At 45.8% G+C, this 27731-nt stretch overlaps 1 protein-coding gene across 1 annotated transcript in view; it reads right to left on the bottom strand.

Annotated features, from left to right (window-relative positions):
- LOC137600666 (voltage-dependent T-type calcium channel subunit alpha-1I-like) overlaps window positions 1–27731 on the bottom strand; it is a 65383-nt gene that overhangs the window by 19261 nt on the left and 18391 nt on the right. The window contains exons 7-26 of the mRNA XM_068322402.1: window positions 24827–25166; window positions 24419–24759; window positions 21262–21413; window positions 19464–19649; window positions 18634–18751; window positions 17734–17889; window positions 16435–16522; window positions 14815–14981; window positions 12287–12357; window positions 11588–12086; window positions 11087–11187; window positions 10199–10322; window positions 9564–9632; window positions 5895–6073; window positions 5184–5310; window positions 4197–4322; window positions 3958–4047; window positions 2636–2828; window positions 2242–2393; window positions 582–691 (exon numbers count right to left, since the gene is read on the bottom strand). Coding sequence (XP_068178503.1) covers window positions 582–691; window positions 2242–2393; window positions 2636–2828; window positions 3958–4047; window positions 4197–4322; window positions 5184–5310; window positions 5895–6073; window positions 9564–9632; window positions 10199–10322; window positions 11087–11187; window positions 11588–12086; window positions 12287–12357; window positions 14815–14981; window positions 16435–16522; window positions 17734–17889; window positions 18634–18751; window positions 19464–19649; window positions 21262–21413; window positions 24419–24759; window positions 24827–25166 — 3389 coding nt within the window. The remainder of the gene's footprint in view (window positions 1–581; window positions 692–2241; window positions 2394–2635; window positions 2829–3957; window positions 4048–4196; window positions 4323–5183; window positions 5311–5894; window positions 6074–9563; window positions 9633–10198; window positions 10323–11086; window positions 11188–11587; window positions 12087–12286; window positions 12358–14814; window positions 14982–16434; window positions 16523–17733; window positions 17890–18633; window positions 18752–19463; window positions 19650–21261; window positions 21414–24418; window positions 24760–24826; window positions 25167–27731) is intronic.

The following is a 27731-nucleotide window of genomic DNA, read 5'->3' as shown; positions in this document are numbered from 1 at the left end:
CCGCCCGCGGTGTGTTTCTCCACAGATAACGCCTCTCGTTCTAGATAATATCTCCGTTCCACGGCGGCAGAACGGGGTCGAGCGATAACGACGGGAAACAAAACCGAAGGGGAAGAACGTATGCAAACGCTACATTTATTTCTCTTCAGTGATGAAGAGACAAAAAAATAAATTTTTTTTAAAAAAAACGGGAGGAAACAGAACCGGCGAAGAACGAAGAACGAGGGAAGAACTGCGTTTTATTTCAGCGCAGCCGGAAATCTATAAATAGATCAGGAGCTGGAATAATGAAATCGAAGCTGCAATAATGAAATTTACATAGAAGGATATGTGGGGTAATATTCACCAACAGCTCTGCAGCTGCTCCACAGGATGGAGAAATGACCCCCCACCCCCCAGGATTATGAGGGTGTGGGGGGGCAGATATTAAAACCATTATGTTTTTTGCACCTGCACGGCCTCACTTAGCATTAGCATTCTGCACGCCTCCATTAGTTTACCAAAGAAACCGCCGCTGCTTCGGGGATTTAATCCCAATTTCCTGCAATGCAATTGATGACAGATTACAGGTGTGGTCGTACCTGTCCTTGAAGAAGCGTCTGAAGCCGAAGGCAACCAGCTTCAGCGCCGCTTCGATCACAAAGGTGGAGGTGAAGAAGTAGTTGCAGTACTTCAGCGCCGTTTCCAGAGACTGAGGAAGAAGAAGAAGAAGAAGAAGAAGAAGAAGAGGATTAGAGGAAGAAGAGCGAGACGCCGAGAAACTGCTTCATCCTCCGCTCTGATGTTAGACGGAAGTTTCTGCACGTCAATGAAAGAAAACAACACTGAAGAACAAGACGGAGTGTGTGTGTGTGTGTGTGTGTGGGGGGGGGGGTTCTTATGACTGAATCCATCAGTAAGAGGAAAGATGGGTATCGTTAGCAGGGCGCTAACTGGTGCCGGTTCCTGAGAGGGAGATGGGAAATTAATAAAAGAGTCAATGATAAAAAAGAAATAATAAACAAATACTTGTAATGATAATTAAATAAGTAAAATAAAATAAATTTATTAATTAAATTAATAATAGTAATAATAATAATAATAATGAATAAAAGAATCTTAATTTCCCTTTGAGGATCAAATTAGTATATAAAAATTTTTTAAAAACTGAATTAAATTTTAAAATGGAGCATCACAAACGTCTCAACGTGAGCTTTAAACACACTTTATTTATCTATTTATTTTTTAAATTTTTTTAAAATTTAAACCAGATTTCTGTTTTTATGCTACCGCTAGCCGTTAGCTCAACGGTAGAATGCTTTAATTAGCATTCTTTAGGTTTCCATTTTTAATTAAAGTAAAATATCTAAAGCAGTGGCCCCCATTGAGAGGGTAGTCATGTGACCAAGACAAGCATCGTCTTCTCGAGATGCTTGCCTCGGTCACGTGACTACCTTCTTAAAGGAGCAGCTCCGGCCGCCAACACAAACTGCCAAGCTAGTAGCACCAACAAGAAACAAACGTTGGCGTGATGTTACAAGGACACAAACTAGATTCACGTTTATTAGTATATTTAGAAAAAAAGGTTTTAGTCCGGCCGTATTGTTTTATTTTGTTGTATTTATTTAATTATTTATGTATGTATTTATTTATTTATCTGACGTTAAACCGTTCAATGTTTCCAACTCGGCGTGACGAGTCAGTTAAAAAAAAAAAAACGCCGGCCGGCTTCGGTTTCAGGTCAGACACGGAGTCACGACTCGCCTTCACGCATACGTAGGCTTGGGAGAAACAATGAAATCGTTATCCTCTTAAAAAAATAAAAGAAATAAAAATCTCACACCTTTAAATTGGCTCTTTTTCACACTTTTTTCCCCCCTCTATCGTTCCCGCCCACAACGGCCACAAGACTCGTGAGTCAGAGAAGAGCAGATTATTCCGTTGGTGGACGGCGGCGGATGAATTCTGCTCTTTAGCAGCACGACATGAGAAATGTGGAAAACCTTTCGTCCTTCAGCATCAAGGCTCCGTTGGGTCGCCGTCGACGACCAGGATGGATGTGTCGGATGCTCCGATAAGCCTCGGATAAACCTCCCCAGGAGGGCGGAAACGTTTTACATAACTAATACTCAGACCTGCCAGACTTTGTGTTCCGGGCCCTTGATAAATCTTTCGGTTGTCGGCTATTGGCAGGATGTCTCTGGGAGGGGCGTCCAACACCGACTCACTCCATCATCCATCGCCATGCCGACCGGCGCTCACCTGAGGCTGGTTGTAGTGCTCCAGAGACATGGTGATGACGTTGATGCAGATGATGAAGGTGATGACCAGGTCCAGGTAGTGGCTGGTGCACAAGGTGTGGATGGCGAGCCGGGCGGGGCTGTAGGATGCATAGTAGGGTAACTTCTGGGCTTCTGGGGAGAAGAAGGGGGAAGGAGAAGGAGGTAAAGAAAGAGAGAACGCAAGGGAAGGAAGGATTCTGATTGGTGGACGAGAAATGGAAATGAAGGAAGGGATGGAGATTAGATCGAGAACAAAACAAGAACAGAACAAAGACAGGAAGTGAAGAAAAATGAGTCGAAGAGCAAAAACAAACAAAAGAACGATGGAGGAACTGATAATTCCAGCGTGAAAAAGTGGAGACAGAATGATTTACTTCTCCGCTTTTTCTCCATGCGACGCTGGCGTTTCTCCTCCCGCCTCCTCGCCTCCTCCACCTCCTGGTGCTGGCGGCATTTGTGGAAGTTCTCCACGACCACGCCCACAAACATGTTGAGGACGAAGAAGCTGACGATCAGCAGGAAGGAGATGAAGTAGAGGAGCATCCAGGGGTTGTTGTTGGTCACCGGCTGCAGGATCCAGGAGAACAAATTACAGAATGAAAAGTAAAAGTCGTGGCGACGGCGGCCGATGACTCTGCTGGGACTGACGGAACGATGACGTAAAAAAAAAAAAGACTGGATCTCATCGAGATGCATTTTTGAATGTTCGTGAACGTCTGGCAGTCGCGCATTTAAACAATCAATCAAATTCAAAAGAATCCGGATCCAGAGAATTACAAAAAAGACGAGAAAGGGCGATGAAGTCGGTTGATCAGGTGGCGTTAATGCCGGCAAACAAATTCAAACACAGGTGCTGCGAGGCTGGAGATGAGTCACATTTTCAATTTCGAGGGGCAGCGAGTGTCGGGAGCGACGGGAGGCGTGTGGATGGGATTAGTCATTCCGATGCACGCCGGGCTGACGGGAGGTTTCTCCCAGAGGCTGGAAGCTGAATCATCCTCAGCGATGGCCGCGCTCTCATTGGTTCCCTAATAGATTTTCAAATATAACCGATTCCCAAAGGAAGGTAGACACCTCTGAAGTAATTTGAGTCACGTCATTAGATTTTCAGGTCATGTATGTGGACGTGATGTCCGAGGCTACCAGAGAACTCTCATTGAGATTCTACGCAGACGATACCAGTTTGTTCGCCTTGAATCCTGGAAGAGCAGCGGTCCTCCCTGTGGTGCGCCGGTTTGTGTTCTGACGTAACACCAGGCGGGTTGTTACTCCGTCTGAAAATGTGCGAACAGTCCAAAGACCAGGTCCAGGGGGACTCGAGTCGATCTCAGAACCCTACTCTCCTTTCCAGAGTTACAGTGCTTTCATTTCTAAGAACGTGGTGGAGCTGAAACACCCAGGGGTGAAAGGTCAAGGCGGAAACGGCTAAAGCACGGTAAAGAACGAGATACGGTCTCGCCAATGCCGTATCCATCCACCTACACGTGGTAAAGGACGAGATACGGTCTCGCCGATGTCGTATCCATCCACCAACACGTGGTAAAGAACGAGATACGGTCTCGCCGATGTCGTATCCACCCGACAACACGCGGTAAAGAACGAGATATGGTCTCACCGATGTCGTATCCATCCGCCAACACGTGGTAAAGAACGAGATACGGTCTCGTGTGTGTGTGTGTGTGTGTGATTACGCCACCTGCTGGTCTATCCCAACCGCATCCAGTCCATGGTACATGATGTTGACCCAACCGTCCTTCGAGGCCAGCACGAACAGAGACATTAAAGCCTGCAGGACACACACACACACACACACACACACACACACACACACACACACACACACACACACACACACACACACACACACACACACCTTAACGAGAGTACGCACGCTTGCTTGTGTCTCTTTGCGTGTTGAAGACCACTTCCTGTCACCTGTCCCAGGTTGTCAAAGTTGTACTTGTGATGGACCCATCGGTAGCTGGCGGCCAGGCAGTCGGACTTGTTGGTCACGTTCTTCACGTCGAAGCCCACGCAGTAGTAGAACTTCCCTTTGAAGAGCTGGCGAGGGAAACACAGACTTGATGAAGTCCTGCCGGCGTTCACGCGTCGTCGCCGCTTTCATGAGGCGTTTGAAGAAATTTGGTAATTAGAGTCCGTAACAAGAGTGTGGGAGTTTCTCACTGAGGACCGAACTTAATCTCAGCTGTGTGCTTTGTGAATGAGAGGCGTCGTCAATCCTCCCGTCTGAACACATCAAAAGAGGCAGCGGGTGAAATAATGCATGGACGCAGATGCGGAGAAGCCACATGAAAGGGAATGACAAGCAAATGCAATTAAAAAGCAGCGCCGATGAAGTCACGCGTCTGCAGGTAATGAAGTCACCTGTATGGAAATACCAGCAGCGGCGGCGGCGGCGGCTGGATAAATGATAATGCAATGAAAGAGATATACGATGCTGCGCAAATCAATTTCACCTTCAAAGAGATTTTAAATTAAATGGCTTTCATTTCGTAATAAAGACGCTGATAAAAAAAAAAGAAAAAAAAAAAGAAACAGCAAATAACTGAAATCAATAATAATGATCTACGTCGATGCGCGTTCTGTTTTTCGGTGCTTTAATTTGAATTATCTTTCATTTATGGGTTTATTTTTTCTCTACATGGATTTTCACCCTGCAGGAATTATATGTTATTTCTAACAGGGTGACCCGGAGGTCAGGGGTCACGTAAGGTCGTGTTCCATCCGTTGTTATCCGACTGTCTCAAACCCTATTAAAGCAAAGCAGACGGTGCTTCTGCATCTTTAATGGCACGTTTAATGACAGAGAAATAAAAAGAAAGCAGAGGTGGTGTGAATCCATCTCATTGGGTGCTATATAATTAAAGGTTGATTGATTGATTTGTCTTTCGTGGCGTTTACCTGAACACCCAGGATGCCGAAGATGATGAAGAAGGCACAGCAGATGAGGACGATGTTGCCGATGGGCTTGAGGGACGTGATGAGGGTCTCGACCACCAGCTTCAGCCCCGGAGCCCTGCTGATCACCCTGAAGAGCGGCGAGAGAGGGCGGTGGGAGACAAGGGCGTTTGTCGGAAAAAGATGTCAACAGAGTTCCAGCAATTTTTCTACCGCCAACAGACTCCGGTTTAAATTTTCTTTAAAGACGGAGGAGTTGGCGTTTGGTAGCAGCATTTTTTGAAACATGCTGTAAAATGTATGTTGTAAATTTGTTGTAAAATTGATTTAAATTTGAATTTAAATTTTGAAATTTAAAAATGAAATTAGAATTAAATTACATTTTAAATTTGTCAATTTGTTGTCAATTTCTTATAAAATTGTAAAACTGTAAAAATTGTTGTAAAATTGATTAAATTTGAATTTAAATTTTGAAAATCAAAAAAATGTAAATAAAATGAAATAAAATTTTATTTTTTTGGTCAATTTGCTGTACAATTTTGTAAAATTTTATACCTTCAACCTGGTTGAAAGTTTGACCAAAATACGAGCCTGAGTAGCAAGCCCCGCCCACCCTGGTGCTAAACCAATGAATATGTCGGATCAATTATTTTAATATATAAGTATATCTAGAAATTCTTCGAAACAGATAACATATTAGTTTGTCCTCCTCACCTGAGGGGGCGCAACGTCCTGAGCAACCTGAGAACACGGAGGACCCCCAGGATCTTGGCCCCGCCCGCCATCGACACCACAATGTCAATGAGAGACACGAAGACCAGGAAGCCGTCCAGGATGTTCCAGCTGCTCCTCAGGTAGGCCTTCTCCCCCAGGTAGAGACCCATGGAGACCACCTGGAGGGGCGGGGCAAGGAAGAGGGGCGGGGATAGGAGATGAAAATTCTCAAAATGAGAGGATTAATGTCCACAAGAGGATGGATGCAAAGGAGTAGAGGAACAGATGAAGAGCAGGATGGATGAGGGATGACGTGAAGGATCTGGATGCTTGACTAAATGTTTTAATTCCGCTCCTGGGTGATGAATCCGACATGGAATCCGAGCTCGTCGGATGTTTCCAAAGCAGCTGAACAGCTTTCATGTGGAGCTGAGAGCAAATTCTAGGAATATAAAAAGAGTAATTAAAGAAAGAGCTTCACGTCAGGTGAAACCAGTGTTTTCCACCGCTGACAGGTTCAAAAGGAATTGAATTGAAGGCAATTTTAAAGGAACATATCGACGCATTCTTGTAGTTTATGCTAATAGTCGCAGTTAAACGTTTAAATCATCAAAATGCTGATGAAGAAAGGGAAAATTTATTCTGTAGTGCTCAATAATTACCAGATTAATGAGCAGGAGGAAATGAGGAAACTTTATCCAGGATGCTGATTGTGATATTTTAATCCGATGTAATTAAAAAATTTTGTAGCACAACTCTGAACATCTCAAGAGAAGTTTGTAAATTTAAATTTAAACTCAGAATTAAATCTCTCATATGACGCAAATTGTCCTTATATGTCTCTCTTCCGCTTGTTCCGACTTCCTGCAACCATTTCCTGTGAAGCTCCAATCAGATTCGAGGCCAACTATGACGTCAGAGCTGACTTAGCTAAAAAATTTATGTAAATTTAACAGTATTTTCTGCACTATAACGCGCATCTAGAAGCCTTGGATTTTCCCAAAAATTGACAGTGCACTTATATACGAAAACGGTTTTATAATAGGCCATTCATTGAAGGTGTGCCCTATAGTCCAGTGCGCCTCATAGTAACAGAGCGCCTTATAGTCCAGTGTATCTTATAGTCCAGTGTATGTTGTAGTCCAGTGCGTCTTATAGTCCAGTGCGTCTTATAGTCCAGTGTATCTTGTAGTCCAGTGCGTCTTATAGTCCAGTGCGTCTTATAGTCCAGTGCGTCTTATAGTCCAGTGCGTCTTATAGTCCAGTGCGGCTTATAGTCCAGTGCGTCTTATAGTCCAGTGCGTCTTATAGTCCAGTGTATCTTATAGTCCAGTGCGTCTTATAGTCCAGTGCGTCTTATAGTCCAGTGCGTCTTATAGTCCAGTGTATCTTATAGTCCGGTGCGTCTTATAGTCCAGTGCGTCTTATAGTCCAGTGTATCTTATAGTCCAGTGCGTCTTATAGTCCGGTGCGTCTTATAGTCCAGTGTATCTTATAGTCCAGTGCGCCTTATAGTCCAGTGCGTCTTATAGTCCAGTGTATCTTGTAGTCCAGTGCGTCTTATAGTCCAGTGCGTCTTATAGTCCAGTGCGTCTTATAGTCCAGTGCGTCTTATAGTCCAGTGTATCTTATAGTCCAGTGCGTCTTATAGTCCAGTGCGTCTTATAGTCCAGTGTATCTTATAGTCCAGTGCGTCTTATAGTCCGGTGCGTCTTATAGTCCAGTGTATCTTATAGTCCAGTGCGCCTTATAGTCCAGTGCGTCTTATAGTCCAGTGTATCTTGTAGTCCAGTGCGTCTTATAGTCCAGTGCGTCTTATAGTCCAGTGTGCCTCATAGTCCAGAGCGCCTTATAATGCTGAAAGTACTGTACTCCCTCTCTTTCGCAAGTCTTAGCTATTCGCAGCTAACGCTAGCTCCGAAGTTTCTCTGTATTGCACGCTTGTCTCGCTTGAAGCTAAAAATCCGGATCCCAGACTCCGTTTTTAACGACTCGTCTGTCACCAGATGTATTTTCATCCGCCACCGATCTCCTCGGGACGCGATGCGAGGCCGTTTTTTTACAGGACTGACCCAGTTCTGCGTGTTTGAAGCCGCTACTGTATCCCTGCTCAGCCCGCAGCTAATTGCTGCTTCACCACAGCCTCGCCGCTAAACGACTGGTGCCGAGGTGGGAAGAAGTGCCAAACGAGGTGAGGAAATTGAAGCCAGAACCCACTTCCACGCCGTGGTTTTAAACCATGATGACAGCGCGAGGTAGCGCAGCGTAGCGGCGCGGCGTGATGCCGGTGTCATGGCCGCTCACATCCTTCAACGCTCTGACCCGTGTCGGCTGGAAAGAGACACGGCGTGAAAACAGGGAGTCAACTCGACAGCGATGGCGAGTCGGAAAACAATCAGACCCCCCCACACCTAACCCCATCCCCCCCATGTTTCTAATTAGAGGCTGGATGTTCAAGGTCAGCCTGGACGCGTTCAGGTAACGTTGTTTACACCGATGGCGACTGCGGGTGCACGTGGACAGGAAATGAGAACAGCCGTGTCTCCAACAGGAAGCCGTGTTTAATTAGCGTTCCTCAGAGGGAGATCAGACCGACCAATCAGGAGCAGCTGATTAGGAGCTACAGGCGTGGATCCAGGACACACTTCACCTTTATTACAACACTCATTTGTTGTTGTTGTTGTTGTTTTCCGTTTGGAAATGTCCTGCAGGAAACTTTTAGCGAACAGATCTGCTAAAAAAAAACCCCCACCATTTGTTTCCTGTGTGAAAGCACACAGATGCTAATGTTAGCATCCGCTAATGCTATGCATGTTATTAACGTGCAATGACTGGAAGGATTTTTCATTACAGGGTAAGAGCGACCGCTTCACCTTTGATTTCAGGGTGCGCCCACGTTAGCGCTACGCCGCCGCCGCCACTGCCATCGCCGATTTACGATCTGAGATTAGAATAACGAGAAGCAGAAGAGCGCCGGGACGCCGCCCGGGTGTGCAAATGAATAACAGATGATTAAATTACCAAACGAGGGACAAAAAGAGCAAATAGAACGATAACGGATGGATAAATTATGAAAGTAATCAAAGGAGTAGCGGAGCAGATGATGAAGCAAACGATGCGAGTCATCGCGCGGCCGATCAGAGAGATGGAAGGAAGGAAGGATGCAAAACAGGAAGGCGAAGAGGTGGTGGGGGAGGGGAATCGATAACGAGATCAGAAAAGTTCAACCGGGGGTCGGATGGAATTATGAACGAACGGGAGATACGACGGGATCCGTGGGAAACACCTGACCACGCGACGCCTTAAAAAAATGAATGAAGCCCCGCCTCCTCGACATCGTAGCACGCCTGCTAGCAGGTTTGTGCGATTATCGACGGGACCTCCAGGAGCAGCTGAAGCCAGATAGCTTCCTAATTACCTGAAGGATCAAGCTGCCGATTGCTTCAACTGATTGACCTTCATGAACCTTCAGGTTGGAGAAATGAGGAGGAAAGAAGGCGGGGAAAAGGGACGAGAAAAGAGCTGAGAAGCGAGATAAGAAAGCAGAATGATTAGAGGAAAGAAGATGAAGAACAAGTGGAGGATGAAGAACCTTGTCGAGATGACAGGAGACTTTTAATCACCGTGGGAACGGAACAATGGAGGGGTACAGGGAGTACATGGCTTTACCTTGACAGTCATCTCCGCGACAAATATGGCAGTAAAGATGTAGTTGGAGATGGTGAGGAACACCCTTTCCTGGAACAAAAAGGGGACAGAAATGAAAGGAAAAGGAGAATCAAAAAGAAGAGCCGAGCAAAAAAAGGAGCGAAAGGAATTCAATTTGGACGCAAAAAAGCGTTGAAGAAAGTCTGGCAGCTCTTTACTGTTCCAGACAGGAGCTTCACAAACTGTCCTTCATTGAAGTTCTTCACTTCTTTCATCAGTGTTTCAGCCGTTAAATCAGATTGAACTCTTGGTGTTAAATAAAGAGAGCTGAAGAGCTTCAGATCTGACATTTTCTGAGCTCCAGAGCTCGGAGCAAGGACGCCGCGGAAGCGTGGTGAAGAAACAAATTTGAATTTCTTGTCGAGTAACGGCGTGTTTGATGGATGATTCAGAAAAATGCTTTATTAATACTGAGCAGGAGGTTTTCTGATCGTAGTACCGCCCACGATGGGGGGCGTGGTCCATGTATGTCATAATGGAACTATCTTCCAGAGACTGAAAGGTGTCTTATTGGTGTTTTCACCAATTGGTTGGTGAAGATTGACTGGTTGGTGTTCAGGGCAGGAGTGGGTCAATAAGACATTCATGTTTCTTACCAGACTGCCTTGCAGTATCTTCGGCCTCTCCAGAGCTACCGTGATGCAGTTGAGGAAGATGAAGACCAGGACGATATAGTCGAAGAGTTTATGGGCGATGATGGACTGGCAGAGCAGACGGAACCTGGAAGGACGGAAGAAACCGGGGTTAGAGGTAACAGGAAGGATGAGTAGCTGAAGGACTTCCATCAAAGATACCCTTTAAGAGGAGTTCCTACATTAAAAAGGGTTGGTTGTGGGTCTGAACGTACGTAATTATTAACAAGTTTGATAGAAATTTGCGAGAAATAAACCTTGAAAGACCTAACTGGGGATGTTTTTATGGAATGTTCCCAGACAGTTTCTGAGAAAAAGACGAAACACGGCCAAAGACGAGACTTTTGTCGTGGGCTCGTTTCTCTTTTTTGATTCCCAGGCTTTTCCCACTCATCCACATCCATGAACACCGCACACACACCCCGCTAACACACACACAGCCCATGCTTGACAGATGGCACCTGCCAGCATCCCTAAACACATCCCCGGAGCCGGCGTCCCTTAAGTGGCTATTAGCACTCCGGGAATCGGGTGAGCGAGCCAGAAGACGACGGAGCGATTTTTCTTTCAACCGGCGTTCAGGGGCGGTTCGCCCAGCCGTAGTTTGATGGCTCGGGTAAAACATATCAGACGAACACAGCTGGGAGTCAATAATAATAACGTCTAGAGCGGGAAAATAAAATAAATAGAGGGTCCAGAGGAGGCACGGTTCCGTTTAACAAGCCGTATGGACTAGGTTTCCTTTACCCGATCAGGACAAGGATGCTAACAGAGAGGCTAGCATTGGGAGCATTGGTTTCATTGGTCTGATTTCATTGGTCCGTCCAATTCTGGAGGTCTGGACCGACTCACTTGTTGTGGGGGGAGAAGAGGTAGACGGACCAGTCCTCTCTGGTCTCACACCAGTCCGGGCGGTACACCTCCATCATCTTCTGGATGCGGAAACACCAACTCTGGAGGAGGGAAGGCAGAAAAATCGCATTAACGAGTAATGTCGGATCAGTGGTTAACAGCGTTTCCTTGTTAGCTTTTAGCGTTAGCAACTGTTACCTTGAAAAAAACTTGGAAAGTTTGTAGACTGCGATTCCATTAACTCACAGATATGGGCTCTAATCTCACTATCATCTCATTGGGGGAAACAAACCAGTCAAACTCGTCCCACTGAGGACATCCAATCATAACGCTCGTCTATCATTCTGACACCAACGACAACAATCCCCACGATGCATCACTGCAATTTCACCCTCGTCCTTGTTGAGCTCCTCCTCCTTACATTTAATACAGTTCTGATTATTTGTTTATTTACTGGTCTTGTGAGAGTCTCCTCTTTGTGGCGTTGCCATGGCGACTCACGTAATCAGTCTCCTCGTCCAGGTCGGCCCTGTCCTTGCGAGCGTTGACTTGAGGAAAGACCTCGGTCATCAGAGTGATGGGGCCGGGCGCCTTGCCGTTACAGTCCCGGTGGTCCACCCCCAAACCCGCCACGGACCCCCCAGTGACAGACCCCCCTGCCCCAGAACCGCTCCTCCTCCCTGGGTGTTCTGGGTGGACGGGGGGCAGGGCCGGGGGTGGGGGCTGTCCCCCCGCCCGTAGCAGCTCCGGTAGCTCCAGGGAAAGCGCCCGTCGGTCTCGTCTGGCGTCAAAATGCCTGGAGAGGAAGAGCGGGGGAGGCGGCGGGTGATGGGGGGGGAGAGGGTGGTGGGAGTGGGAGGGGTGGGAGAGGAGGGACTCCTGCTCTGGGGCGTAGGCGTAGGAGTGGGGGGAGCGTGTGCTGTGTACTCTGAGGCTCCCCCCAACTATCGGAGCGCCGCCGAAGCCGTAGCTCCTCCGGCCCAGGCTGTTTGAGCTCGACCTGCAGAGAAGGGCCCCAAACCTAGTGAGGACCGTTTCAGAACCAATCAGGTGATCGGGTATCAAGTGCCCCAAAACATAGTGGGGACCGTTTCAGAACCAATCAGGTGATCAGTTATCAATGAGTTAAGAATGCACTCTATTAATAACAGCATCAAGATAAAGGTTGGGTGTTTCTATGCTGATGACGGTGTGATCTACCTGCGGCTCCAGGCGGACTGGGGAGGGAAAGGGCGCCCCCAGTTGTGGTAGTTGGGACTGCGACCGTGACGCTGGAACAGATACAGCAGTTTAGACCAGTTCAAGCTCCAAATGGCTTCCGGGGGCTTATTTGACAGAATTAATGACATGTTCTCTCAGAAGTTTGAGATCTGTAAGATTTATTTGGAGGAAAGATTTCTGCTCATTAATTCTGAGCAAAAACAAACAAACATTCTTTTGATTTGAAAAAACAAACACGAATAAAAAAACCAAATTCTGGTTTGTTTTTTGGTGAAATCATGAAAAATGGAAAACACTTGTTTCAGAATTCTGAGATAATGACCTCATTAAAATAGAAATTTTGACCTCAGTGGGCCGTCGACTGTCAAGTATCACACTAAAGATTTAGCATCTTCTTTATACTATGGTGCATCACCTGTTTATTCATAAAGAATCAGGTTGAAACGTCCAGAACCTAAGCACTGCTAGTTGTTTCTGCATGTCTGATCCTCTCAGCTTGATGGATCTAATTGCATGATGGGAACAAACGCAGCAGCCGCCACCAGATACCTGAGCCCGTGCATTCGTCTCTATAGAAACTCCAGCTAGGCACAAACACTTTAAATAACACCTCAGCGCACACACAACGGCGGCTCTAGAGGCACATTAAGTGTGTTTGTGAGGATGATTCACACACCAGATATTACCGTCATCATAAAACCCACAGCCAGCAGCTAAAACTGATGTACATTATCTGCTAAATATACAGCAACTCCCCATCCTTGTGTCACATCATATCACAGTTACGGTGAGTAATCCAATTATACAGGTGGACGCCTCAAAAACCAGCGCAAATGGCAACTTTCTTTTATATATACAGTATATATATATATATAAACATAATGTGGAGGAAAATGACGTAAACTTGATTTTTATTTTTATGTGTATTAATTTTTAAAATCGACGTATAATCAAGAACTATATATATATAATTCTTGATTATACGTCGATTATACTGTGTATATATACTATATTAAATATATATATATATATATATATAAATTATGTTTACGTCATTTTCCTCCATATTACGTTTGTCCACCATAAATATTGAAGTCATAAAATCATTAGTAAAGCATTAAAAGCATATAGTATCATGTTACTGTACTATGAATAAGAATAAAACATATAATATGTTATTAGCCCGTAGCAACCCTCGTGATCCACAATGAGGAAGAAGCACCTGAAGACGATACGGAGATGTTTTTTACGTACTATATTTAATTGTTTGTCAGCTTAAAAAAGATTTTTTATTAGCTAAATACTGTTAAAATGCATTAATCAATAAATTTCAGTGCAGACCTGGTTACGGTTATCTACAATTTAGCCTGGAGACAAGTTCATTCAACTTACATCATTTTCTGACTTACATCAAATCTCCTGGAACTGATTAACAACGGATGCCGAGGTTTACCTTTGTTGGTTTCTCTACATATCGATGTAAAAGTATTTTATTCCCCTTGATAAGAAAACAGAGGCATATTTATAAAATATTAATACATGGATGGAGGGCATTTTCTATTTTTTACTTGTCGGTGTCGCTGCTTCAATGAAATTTCAACGAAATTGTCTATAATGTTGGAAAAGAGATGCTAAACTTCACTTTCTCCAACTCTTCTCTGCATCTGCAGCCAGAGGTCATCAGACATATTACACCTGCGGCGAGGCAGGACCCCCGTCGGGCTAATCATCACTTGATTGTGCCGCAATCACAATAGTGTGATGAATCACTGGCCTGGAATTTTCACCCGAGTCCAGCCGGCGGCGTCTGACTGACTGCAGGAAACGCTGAACAACCCCTGCGTCGAGCACAAGGAGGTGATTCACACCTCTGCTGCAATTCCGTCGAGGACCCAAGACCCTGTCTTTTTCTTTTCTTTTCTTTTTTTTGTGCTAAAGAAAGTTCAGCGAAACTTCAGTAAAACTCATGAAATTATTCATAAGCATCTGTCCTGACTGCTGAACACTGCGGTGCTTCTTCTCCGTGTGATGCCTTCTGATATCGCCTAACTCTCCGAGAGAAGAAGAAGAGGAGGAGGAGGAGGAGGAGGAGGAGGAGGATCCGCCGGAGTGGATCTTCCTCCCCCGTTGCGTTGAACGCGATCACCTCCGAGGTGAGAACGTTGCCAAACGGCAGCTTATCGTCTTTACAGCCTCGTCTCGCTCTTCCTGCATCATCCTCGCTGTCACGGAGTCTCCGTCTCCATCTCCCCCCTCTCTGCTCCGCTCAAGTGTGTCACGTTACCATGGCAACTGGATGCTGAGCCATACGTTTTAGAAGCGGTTCGGTGTCTCCCAGCCTAGTTAGTTGGAGAATAAATTGTGACGTTCCTACTGTGGTGTTTTATGATCTAATGAGATGTTTCTAGAAACTCTTCTGTGACGGACAGGAGGTCTCTCTTTGAGTCGCTTCACGTTGACGGATGGGTCGGGGAAACCACACGTGATAAAGGAACATGGACGGTTACCAGGGAGTGGGAGCGCCTCTCCAGGCTGCTCTTGCCCAGACTCATCACGCTGCTCTTCCTGGACTCCATGGTGAAGCTCCGCCTCTCTGACGAGTAGGACCCTCTGGACCCGGAAACAGTGCCCAGCTCCAGGTGGCCATTGGGGGTCAGCGTGGAGATCCTTGGGTCTAGAGGGGGTGGGGAAACATCAGGGAAAAGTAATCAGTAATACCATCTATACCATCTTTAGTAATACCATCCATCCATCCATCCATCCATCCATCCATCCATCCAACGGGTTTCTTCCAGTTTCTCCTGGGAAGCCCAAAGGATCCCAAGTCAGATGAGATACGTCGTTCCAACAGGGAATTCTGGGTCTTTCCTGGGTCTCCTCCCACTTGGATGTTCCCAGTAAACCTCCAAAGAGAGGTGCCCATCGCAATCAGGTACCAGGATGACTTCAACTGACTCCTTTGGACCCAGTGTACAGGTGGGTCTAGTCCGACCTCCCTCCTGGTGTCCCAGCACCTCACCTTTTCTGGCTTAGTCCACCATGACGATGTAATAGAGATTGTCAGCGGGACGTTCCCCTCGTCTCCGGGTTCATGGATGGGATCTCAGGGAAGTTTTGAGAAGTTCAAAACTGCATCTCCATTCTTTGCTGATGATGCAGCTCTGTCGGTTTCATCAGTGGTTCATCTCCAGAACGATCCAGAATCATCTGAGGGAGCATCTCAGGCCACCAGATCACAGGATTGCCCACTTCCTGTTATCACTTTCGTATCTCGTATGCCTTTCGTATTTAAAATAACAAATCTTATAAAGACCAGTACAAGACTGAGCTTAAAACACTTCATTCTCGTCTTTCAAGGCTCCAGTCAGCGGAAAAAAAGGGAATTTGAAAATCTAAAGAAAAACTGTTAACTATTTCTTATTAATTTCTAAAAAGATACTTGTCTTTGAAGTTATACTTGTCTCAAAAGAACTGCAGCTCCACACGTTCGTAGAAACCTTTCACACCGTCTGAGAGCTTCCCTGTGAAGCCCTGTTGGACCATCTCGGTGCCGCTGAACCCGGTTAGATCTGGAACTATACGACAATCTCCACCTCCGGTTGTCTTGAACGTTTGCGGATTTGTTTGCCTTTGATTGCAGTTGTTCCATCTGTTTTGTTTTCAGGAACTTCTAGAAGAATCCTGGAAATCCATCGACGGTCACGATAGACTTATCTCCTAGATGTTGCGATCCAAACTTAATCCGCTGCTGCTTCAGAGGCTGCAACAAAGAGATAGCAAACACTGTTCTCCGTGGAGAGTTTGGCTCAGCCTTGGCGACGACAAGGCGGGGGGGGGGGACCGCCGCTGCTCGGCTTCAAAAGCAGCCAGCTGATCAGGATTCCTCCTGGGCCTCCCCGCTTTGGTTTTCTGGACACATCCATCTGGCAGCAAATCCCTGGGTGGACGCGTACCATTCAGCAGAGATTATCTCATCTGCTTCAGGAAGTACTTGGCATCCTACGAGACCACCTCTTTGGGGCGACCTTGACCTGGCCCCGGTGCGTTTTTATGATTGGAGGTGTGACGTCTGCAGCATCTTAATGAGTCATCAACGTCAAGTAACGCCTGAATTTTGTACAACCCACCGGACAACTTGATGGATTCGTGTTTCTCGCTTTCGTCGAAGTTGGAAGAGGAGCGGTCGTCATCGGAATAGGAACGATTGGCGTCGCCCTGGAGACAGGAAAGAAGATGGATAGTGAAAAAGACAAGTGGAGCCACAGGGACGCTCTGAAGGACACTCCCATCACACCGATCCAACAAATCAGGCTTCGATCAGTTAAACTTATTGATGATTGATGATTGACCAAATGGGACGTCCCATTTGGTACCAAAGGAGAAATCTGGACCACTTCGCCTTGATAATTTCGAGCAAGAACGAGAAAGTTGGACAGAGAGAGATATTTCACGGAAAAACGGAGCGACAAACAAGTGATTCGTGTCAGAGCGTCGCCTTCGCCGCTACACGCCATGAATATGTTAATCCATTGATCGATGTTTGAAAACTCCTCTGAATTACTCCAACCAACGCTGCAATTTTCCGGCAACGCATCTGTGAGTCACACACTTTGACATCTGACGGCAGACTGACAGCATAATTTTCCAGTGTTTTCCGCGGAGATGGATGGCAGAAGAAACGAGAGTGTTGTGCTCGACACACAGTTGTGTTGTGACTGCGTCTGATAAATATCATCTCCACTGATACTGTAATCATTTTTATGGAGTGCCGGATCGGGTTTCAAAGCCTTCAAGATGATTCAATATAGGATAAATGTTTACGTCTCAGCTCAGCTGTATTTATACCGTCTTTAAAATGAATTGTTATATAATAATCAAATGAATTGAATGCAAAAAATGATTTTCCTTCTTCTATTTTCATCATATTTGAAGTGAAACAGTTTATTTGAGTTTACTTCAGTATTACTCGCAGAACTGGAAAAATAACATAAAATTCACGGAGACGTTTATGTTTGTACTAAAACCAGAGATGCACAGATTTATTCATTTTTATTTGGTAGAACTTTTATTCTTATTATTCTTGACTCACAAAGGAGATGCTCGAATCGGATTTTTGCTTGTAATGTTGCAGGCACAAAAAAATCTCCTTCTAGCACAGACTGAAATTATTTTTATGAAAGAAATCACAAAAAACATGATAAATTAAGAGAATTTTCCTTTTCTTATATATTTATTAGGTAATTATCCTGTGTCCTAACACAAATAGTGAAATGAAACAGGTTAAACCAATTAATAGAATCATTATAAACTAATTAATATTCTTAAGAAGGAAATTAGTGGGTAATACCAACATTCCTTACCTGGCTGCCTCAGTCATTGATGACTAAATTATTATTCAGTGTTTAGACGATGATATGTCCTCTTACCTCCGCCTGAAAGCCCTCAACCAAGATGGCCACCAGCAGGTTGAAGAGGACGTAGTTTCCAAAGGTCATGAGGGCCACGAAGTAAAGAGCAGCAAGTGGGGAGGTGGCCGCCATGCCGTTGTACAAAACCGCGTTCCAGTCTTCTTGGGTCAGAATCTGAGAGGAAGTAGATCAACAGACATAGAGGACAGACGTACAGGATGTTTCTGTGAGGCTAAAACAGCGTTCTGTTTAGCATCTGTGTATGTATTATTAACCAGAATGAAGATAAATGTCTGGAGAAATGTGTTGAAGCTAAAGAAATAGCAGCATGTCATCTGCATATCTAGAAGCATGTAGTAAATGTGTTCTACATAATCTGTTTAACCCATTGTTAACACAACATAACCTCTGTTTGTAGTAAATTATATATATATTGAACCGACAAATACAATTAGAAAGAAAACAAATGACATTCTCTACAACCATACGAGGCAATTTGCAAAAATATCGGAGGAAGCAAATTGACCTTGTGCTGCTGTGCAGAACCTGTGAAGGTGATCGATCAGGATTTTTATTGTGGTGGAGAAACAGCAAAAGTTTTTTTCTCATAACCTATATCCGTATGTCCACAGGCTGTTCTCACAAGAATGCAGGCTGAAGGTTCAGGCTGACAGGTGAGCCAGGTAACGTTCAGCTGAAGGTTTCCCAGAGGGATGGCACCTTCTAGGGTAATGGCGAGCGAGCCGATCTGATATGACGATAATATCAGAAATATCTCAGCCCACGGGAGGTTTCAAAGTCGATGCCAGGAGGAATATTATACCGGCATTCTGAATCCGAGCCTTTTTATTTGAGACAAACACTATACTTCAAAAAATGAACTCTTCACCAATAGTTTTGTTGATTTTTGTCGATTACCTGGAAAACGGTGACGATGGCCCAAAGGAGGGAGTCGAAGTTCTTCCTGTCGGGCACTGTGTCGCCGGTCTCCGTCTTCAAACTGAACTTACAGCCAAAGATGTGCATCCCCAGGATACTGGAACACAAGCAGCTCACAGCGTTACTCACATCCTTTACTTAGAACTTCATCTACGCCCTTTCCGGCTGGGATAATGGACGCCACGCAAATTCATGATACACGATGCCATTGACTCTAATGGCTTTCCCGCCGCCGTCAGACATCACAGACATTTAAAGCTAATGTCAGGGGTGTTTTAATGTGTAATTAACTGCAGTCAAATTATGGATCATAGTTGTGTCTAATAAGCCCCTGCAGGGGGATGCAATCATCCCATTGGAAGTGGGGTGGATTAGTAGCATTGTTACACATTCCTGCTTCAAAAAAGCGATATCGGAATAAGTACTTGTACTTTTAACACGAGAGCTAAAGATCATTCAGGCCCTTTAAATGCTACCAGAACCCAGAAATGGCTGCTTGTTACTCCGGTTCAGTGTTTGCTCGTTAAATTTTTAAGCAGCTTCTGAAGTATCTGCTCATTATTTTGCAGCCGGGTTAATAGCCACCGTGGAAACGCTGCAACCTTTTCCCTTCAATGGCAGCCGTTAAGGAGGTGCACAAGACCCGAGCAGAGGAAGAAGTCAGCAGACATGAAAAGAGGAGGATGCAACAATGATCTCTCTTTGTCGTCTCCCCGGAGACGACATAAAACGAATGCCTCGGTGCAGTCGAGCGTTGGGGTAACGAGACGCCCCGTATCAGGACTCGGGTTTTGTGTTTGTCGCCTCACCTGAAGATGAAGATGAAGAGCATGAGCAGCATGCAGAAGGTGGCCACATTGTCCATGGTCTTCATCAGGACCACCAGCTGCCTCCTCAACGCCGGCATGAACCTCACCAGCTTCAGGACCCTCAGGAGACGGAAGGTCCTCAGCACGGACAAACCGCCGTCGGACTGACCGGCGATCTCGCAAATGCTGGGAGGAAACCCAGGAGAGTAAAAGTTACATGATGTGGTCTGTTGGACTCCCCCCACCCCTCCAGTTTGGGAGTCCTCAGCCCACCACCAGACAGGAACATCAATATTTCAACCAGACAAATCACAAAACTGAAATATTTATCACCACAGCAGCAGAACATAGTTTGAGTTTGGCTTCGAGACTCTGACCTCTTGAACCGGCAGATGGACGCTGGGGTGAAAGGTCGGCAGCGTCCAATGATTGAGTTTCAGGCCTGTGATGTATCGTCATGGTGATGTTTTGTTTGATATGTTTGATTAAAGTCTCTTAAATGATTTAAAGTCAGCAACACACCCATCCAACTAACTCATTTTTGTACGAACTAACTAGGTTTTTAAACTAACTAGGTTTTTAAACTAACTAGGTTTGAACTAACTAACCTACTAGGTTTTGAACAAATTAGGTTCTGAACTATGTTTTTGTATTAACTAAGTTTTGAACTAACTGACTAGGTTTGGAGCTATGTTTTTAATTACTATCTAACAGAAACATTATATTTATATTTATGTTGTTATTTATTATGTTTATTGTTTATATTTACACTGTTTATGTTTACATTGTATGTTTGCACTTTTACACCCATCCTGCTTTATGTGCTTTCAATTGTCCCTTGGGGACGAATAAAGTTTTTCGAATTTGAATCCATCAACTTGACCTACCTTCACCATGCTACACGTGATGCTAACTCCAATAGCATGACAGAGACAAAACAGGAAGCACTGAGCGTGAACTTTGATTGAAATTCAGTTTCTTTCGACAAATTGTAATTAATTTTTTAAATAAATTAAATTTACATTTTTGAAATTAAATTTTTGAAATAATTCAAAAAAAAAAAAAATTTCAAAAAATTTCAACCATTGCTTTAATGCTTGAATCAAATTGAATGCTGTTAGCTGATGCTAACAATTACAGGACCGTCTGTCAGAGAGGAAACCCCACCCCCTCGTCTATTAAACACGAGGCTTATCAAAGGCTCCAATTAGCACACGGAGATAGCTTCTACATGCTATCAGCCGTTCGGCTGCTATCATTTGAATGGGAGCGCTTTTACTGAATGAATATCTGAGGACGTGGGGATGATACAGGGGGGGGGTCACTGTTGGATGGAGACATGAGAAGGACGATGCAGACGTGTTCAATCGGCATGTGTCGTCTGTGACGGGGCTGCACATTTGATCTGCTTCAGATTTAGTTGCTTTGATTTGTATTTGATCTCCGGATTAAAATGACAAAAGGCGCTCAGCCAGACAAATTGGAAAAAAAAAAAGAAGCGCGAGGAGATCAAAAGACGAGCCACTCACCTGAAGCCGGAGGCGCCAACAACAGACGACTCAACCAGCTAGCTGCTGTCTGACACGTTGGCATCCAAACACATGCAGGTGGTACATTTCAACAAATGTGGAACACGGATGACAATTTGACAAAGACTGACATGAATAATTTAAGCGAAGGAACAGTCTGGCAGAATAAAAGATGGCACGCTCCCCTCCCTCGCCAGTCAAGAGTATTTCCGTCCCTCGTTCTTCCAAATGCGGATTCAGACGATCGGGTTGGACAGCCGCCGACTCACCTGATGATGACGATGACTCCGTCGAACACGTTGTACGGATTCCGCAGGTAGTTGAACGATCCGAACGCCGTCAGTTTCAGGATCATCTCCAAGGAGAACATGCTGGTGAAGACGATGTTGCAGATCTCCAGGACGTTTGTGAGCTCCTCTGGCTGGGCAGAAGACAAATAAAGAGAAAGGTTGTGAAGGAAAGGAAGGAAGGAAGTGAAAGGTAGACCTCGCAGGTTGTTGTTAAAGAAAATGTACTTTTTATATTAGCCACGAACAAGAAATCTCTCGCGTATTCACGCTTCAAGACGCACGGCTTCACTACGTCGCACGTACGTACGCACGTACGTACGTACGTCCTGGAACTCATTAACTGCGAGTAACGAGGGATCACTGTAGCTTTCAAGGCTAATTTAAACAGCTGAGCCATCGCCTTGGAAACTTCCACAACTTCTGTTGAGCAAAAACGTACATCCTGTCGTCACGCGTCAACAAATAACCAACAATCAAAATTTCAGTAAACAATGGTGTCATCTGCAAACAGGATGCGCTGGAACATTGTTCTCCACAAGAACTGGAGATGCTATGGACCATCAGACCAACTTAACAACAGCATCAACAGCTTCAGTGGAGCTGACAGAAACCAGAGCTGGAATCATTTTACTTCCTGCTGTCTTGTTGAAAATTGTCAATTTAATACGAACGACTGAATTCTCAGTGTGAAGGAATGTTTGTAGTCGTTTCTGACGCAGCATGAATTCTTCTGTGTGGTACAACTCACTCACTCACACACACACACACACACACACACACACACACACACACACACACACACACACACACACACACACACACACACACACACACACACACACACACACTAAATTTGCATCACTATTCATAGAGCTCCCCCTTAACTTCAGCGATGACACTTCTGACATTTCACCGGCCCGGAATCAATGAGTGCTGTGTGTTGAGCATTTACATGTCTGTCCAAGTGTGTGTGTGTGTGTGTGTGTGTGTGTGTGTGTGTGTGTGTGTTTGTCAGGGCTAATGAGTGTTTAGCTCTATGAAAACATGGCCTAATGATGCATGAAGCCCACGAGTGTCTGGACTGATGTGATGGTTGACCGCTGTTTGCAGACCAGCCAAACCGTGGCCCCCCTTCCCACGCCTGTCCCCCCCCCCACCTCACCCCCCCCCCACCTCACCCCCCCCCACCTCACCCCCCCGTGGAGATCATTACCACAGATCCAGGAACAGATCTGTGTCTTCTTGAATAGAATATGACGAGTGTGACATCACCGAAGCAGGGAGCGGTATGCAAATGAACCCAAAGTTGAGAAAGCGACTTTAGCGGAATAATCAGTGACTAAATGAAAGCTAATGCTAAATGCTAAGGGTGGTGTTGAGCTTTCTTTGTTTTTCCTAGCCTGAATCGTGACATTCTGATCATGTGATCGTGTTGTTTGATCTCCATCCATCCTGATGGGTGACCTCGTGTTGTCATTAGCTCTCATGCTTCCCCTACTAAGACTTCTGACAAATGCACCTTAAGAAGATTCCTATTTGGGATGCAGGAAGTAATTTCAGCAGCTCTCAGTAATGGAATTCTTTACCTTAACAGTAACTCTGATCTGTAATTAAACTCATCAAGTTTATTTTCTATATCTGGACTTTTTAATATTCTTAGGGGGAAATTTCCCAGTTTGGGATGGAAGAAGCCAAAAATGTAATAAATCTGTCCATTTTTTAAGTGTAATTGGCAAATAATGTAGTAAAAGTCCTGATTGATAAAGTAGTAACTTTTGGCCAGTAATGTAATAATTAGGGGTTCGGGTTTAGGGTTTAGGGTTAGTAACAAATTATTACCTTAGTAGCCAAAAAGTAGAAAAAAGTAGCCAAAAAAAGTACAAAAAGTAGCCAAAAATTATGACTTTATCGTTTTAGGACTTACATTATCAGCTGTTATATGTTATTGATTATTATCACCTTATTGGTTATTATAATGTTATTGGTTTAACAGGGATCAATAAAGCAATCTTAAGTTGTAACTACTGTAAAAGTTTCCTCTCACACCTCCACCACTAATCTCTTTGGATGGGAGTGTAACGCAGCAGTCGCTGGTCAAATTGGTTGATAGGCTAGCATCTGAGACCCCCACCTCCCCCACTGGTGACACTGGTTGATCCATTGGCTGCAGGTGCAGCAAGACTGGTGGAAGCCCCTCCCTGCAGGATAGGAATCAGACTAATCTTTGGATCCCCTTGTTCAAACACAGGGAGGCGTGACTCCGGTTTGGATAACAGGCGGCGGAACCACTGGCGTTTTAGAATTGCCCCCCCCCCCATTAAAGGAGCAAAGTGTCTGCCTGCTCTGCCTCCCTCTATTTTTAGATGAGAGACGACCCACCACTGCGGCGGTGGCAGGCGTGAGTGGGCGACGGTATGGCAACAGCGAGAAATATTGATGAAAAGACAGAGGGTACGCAACGGAGAAACAGGAAGCAGGGCAAATAGAAGCAGGCAAAAAGAAAGCGAGGAAATCTTTCCGATCCAAAAGGTGTGACGTGACGTCTGTGTAGGTCCTCAGTTCTCCAGGTCATGGTTCTCCAAAGCTGTTTAAATCAATCCACTTGATTTTAAGAAAGTTTCTTGAGGACATTTGACCTCTCATCCAAGAGGCTTCTTCAGTTCTCGTTGTTCAGCTCTAGTTACAACAAGAACTGTAGAAGCCTTCACCTTTCGTGAAGACGTTTCACCTTTCGTGAAGACGTTTCACGAAAGGTGAAACGTCTTCAAGAACCTTTCGTGAAATCCATTTAAATAGCTTTGGATGAAGGTGTGACAAGGTTTGCATTACACACGCCCATCAGCGTGAACGAAGGTGTCTCCTGCCATCGAGGGTAAGTTTCTTGGAGACATTTGACTCTCGTCCAAGAGGCTTCTTCAGGTCTCGTTGTTCAGCTCCTGTTGAGACCGGATCTCAACGAGAACTGTAGACGCCTCTTGGACGAGAGGTCAAACGTCTCTGAGAAACTTGTAAAGCCCATTGAAACAGCTTTGGGTGAAGGTGTGATAAGGTTTGTATTGGACACGCACATCAGTGTGAACGAGGTAAGAACATGAAGAAGAAGAGAATGGCGTTGGCCACGGTGGGGGGGCCTGACCTGTTCGTGGTGCTCGATGCCCATGCTGATGGTGTTGATCAGGATCGCGATCATGATGCCACGGTTGAAGTACTTGCTCTCCACGATCCCCCACAGCTTGGTCCGGGTGTTGTGCCACAGCTCTTTGCAAGTCTTCGTGGGACTACATTTCCCATGTGTCCCTGCGCTTTCCTGGCCCTTCTTACCACCGGAATGTGCCCCCTCCTCGTCGGTTTCCTCCACGGCTCCTTCCTCCGCCCCGTCGTTGGTATTGCGAGCTGGTCCCACGCCGTCGGCGAGCGACAGGCCGGCAGCGCACTGAGGGCAGCCATCGGGTTTGTTACGGTGGGGGCAGGGCGCACCTGAAATGAGGACGGTTGCGTAAGGCGTGCACCTGAATACGACTTTATCATTCTAACAGTTACATACCGTGTCTCCTCACTGCCCTCTTGTCGCGCCCCTCCCTCCCGTTGGCCTTCCTCTGCCTCCCCTGACCTCCCCCTCGGCCTCGTCGGACTCCCCGGAATCCGCGAGGTTTACCCCGTAGGGTGTTGAACAGGGCGACGGTTTGCCGTCTTGCCCGGCGCAGGAAGTGGCACACCAGCTGGAAGAGCTCCTCGTAGCAGTCACCGGGTTCGCTGGCCAGGGTGGAGGAAGAGGAGCACTGCGCCCGCTGCTCCTGCATCAGCTGGTGCTCCCGCTGCTTGGTCTCCGAAAACTGGGTGGCGATGACCACCAGGCACAGGTTGATCATGAAGAAGGAGCCCACCTGGAGGAGGACGAGAACTAGACTTTAAGGCTGATGACTGCATGGTGGACCAAGTCCGGTCTTCACCAGGACACCCCAACGACCAGAATTAACTGGTCAGGAAAGGGTTTACACCTTTAGCTCGTTGGGATCTGGTCCCACGGGGAACCTGGACTACAACCAAAAAGAGAAGAAAGTAGAACCTCGAGATACAAACTGCTCGACATACGAGTTATGAGATATGAGTTGTCGCTCTGTTGATATTTTTGTCCAACATACGTACGAAAATCCGAGATACGAGCCGTGCTTCAGGACACGACCACTAGTTGGTGGATGGATACGACATCAGCGAGACCGGATCTCGTTCTTTACCACGTAAATCGTTCTGATAATTCCGGCCTTGAACCCGGTCGTCCTTGATTAATAATAAAATAGCTGTCGGCTATAAATAGATGCCCCTATCCAGTTCTATCGCCGTGACGACGAGGTTTTTCTTTGAAAGCTTAAGAGTCATAATGAATTTTACAGACGTGAAAAGTCGGGTTGGTGATGTCTGAGGCGACAGGTGAAACCGACAGAAGAAGACGGGGAGAGGACGAGAAGAAAGAGAAGAAGGGCAAGGTCAGCCGGAGGAGGGGGGGACGGAGAGCCAGACCGGGGGGGGGGGGTTCTAATCTCTCTGGGCCGCGATCAATACCGATGGTGGAGCCTGATAACCTCCCTGCTGCTCGCCATCTTAACCTGTGTGTGTGTGTGTGTGTGTGTGTGTGTGTGTGTGTGTGTGTGTGTGTGTGTGTGTGTGTGTGTGGTCGAGAGTCGTCGGTTTCTCGTGTCGGTGATCTGGACCTGGAGGAAGACGAGTCCCAGAACCCTGATCAAATATTTATCCTCACACTCTGCTGGAGCCGCTGGAATACGATGAGTGTGTGTGTGTGTGTGTGTGTGTGTGTGTGTGTGTGTGTGTGTGTGTGTGTGTGTGTGTGTGTGTGTGTGTGTGTGTGTGTGTGTGTGTGTGTGATGCAGAGGAGCGATGAAGGTGTAAAAGCAGACGAGCCGTGGATCACTGATTAAACGTCGTTCCCAAATGCCAGCGTTCCACTAATCAATAGTTTTGATTGGTAATCTTCAAGGTGAGTGATAAACCCATGTGTGGGGGGGGTGCTGGGGGGTTAAGGGGTCTATGTGACGGCTACACGCAGACAGACACTCTTGTCATCTGTGAAAAGCATCAGGGTACTAATACTTAATCGATAGCAGTAATCGATGACATCACAGTGATGCTACAGTTTGGTTGCTATGGTAACGGCCCGATTCCATCAAATTCACTGCATCAGCATCGCCAATCAGGTGCATCCCTACCTGTGTGGTCAGGATGTTAATCCCGAAATAAGTCAGGATAAAGGGGCGGGGCAAGGGGCGGAGCCAAAAGCTACTCTAACGTTTTCATCTTTAATTTGAATTTCCGTGGAAAATCCTTCCATTCCTTTATCTGTTTTCCATCTCTTCATCTTCCTCCCATCTCTTCTTTCTCACGGATACGGTCGCTAGCGGTTTGACCGTCTGCTGGACTTTACGACGTCAATCCGATCCAAGACGTACGATTTTATTTCAGTTAATCACCTTTTTTTTTTTTTTCCTGAGCCGAGCTCGTGATTGATTTGTTCCTTCTACTGGTAAAGATGAAAAAAAAAAAATCTCGTAATTTTATTTGCAGCATTTAATTAGCATCGTGGGCAATCGGAGTCAGTGACTAATCATTTTGTTAGCATTCAGGAGCCGCCGGCCGCGGGTCGTAGAGGTAGCCATCAAATTTCAATTACAGACCCAGATGTGATTGCGGACGGAGGGACGGGGAATTAAAGGAATCGGAGCGTGGAGCTGCTTCGACAGCGATATAATGAACCAATCCAAAGGGCAGCGACAGAAAGCAGCGTCGCTAATTAGCGCGCACAAACACTGAATGCACAACGGTAAGCTAACAGGCCGCTAACGCCATCCAGGTGATGCAAAAGCGTGAGGGAAATGAGCATCAAATGCATGGAATTGAATTTTTTTTTTCAGCAATGCATATGATTGTTCACATTAGCTGCTAGCGTTAGCATGCTAAACTCTTTCTGGTTCCGTTCCGTCGTGAACATTTTAAATATCAAACGTCCAACGTGAGGAGACGCGTTCCACGACCTGCTGTCAACTTGTCGGTGCGAGGTGGTGTTGTGAACCCAGACTCCGCCCCCTCCAGGGGAAGTCGATCTAATTAACGACATTTCCTTTAAGGTTAAAGCCTCCAAATTCGTTTTTATTGAAGTTAACGTCTCCAAATCAGAAGCTAAATTTCTCTGCAGGAATTTTTGGTCTGCTTCCATCCAGTCGGGGGTTGATCGTGGAAAGAAAGGGATTGTGGGTAGGAGGAGTTGCGTCCCTTTCCCTTCAAAAACGAGTCAACTGTGGTTTTTTTGGGACCTCCGATTAGGAATCCTCCTCCTTCTGGAGGTTTTTCCAGGCGGGAGGAGATCCCATCTCACCTGGGAACGCCTGGAAACCCCCCCAGGAAGGAGCTGGAAAATGTTTCTGGTGAGACGGATGTTT

This window comes from Antennarius striatus, chromosome 8 (genome assembly GCF_040054535.1).
Source record: "Antennarius striatus isolate MH-2024 chromosome 8, ASM4005453v1, whole genome shotgun sequence".
NCBI classification, from domain to species: domain Eukaryota; kingdom Metazoa; phylum Chordata; class Actinopteri; order Lophiiformes; family Antennariidae; genus Antennarius; species Antennarius striatus.
The sequence above is the reverse complement of the archived record's forward strand: the minus strand, read 5'-3'. Positions and strand labels throughout refer to the sequence as shown.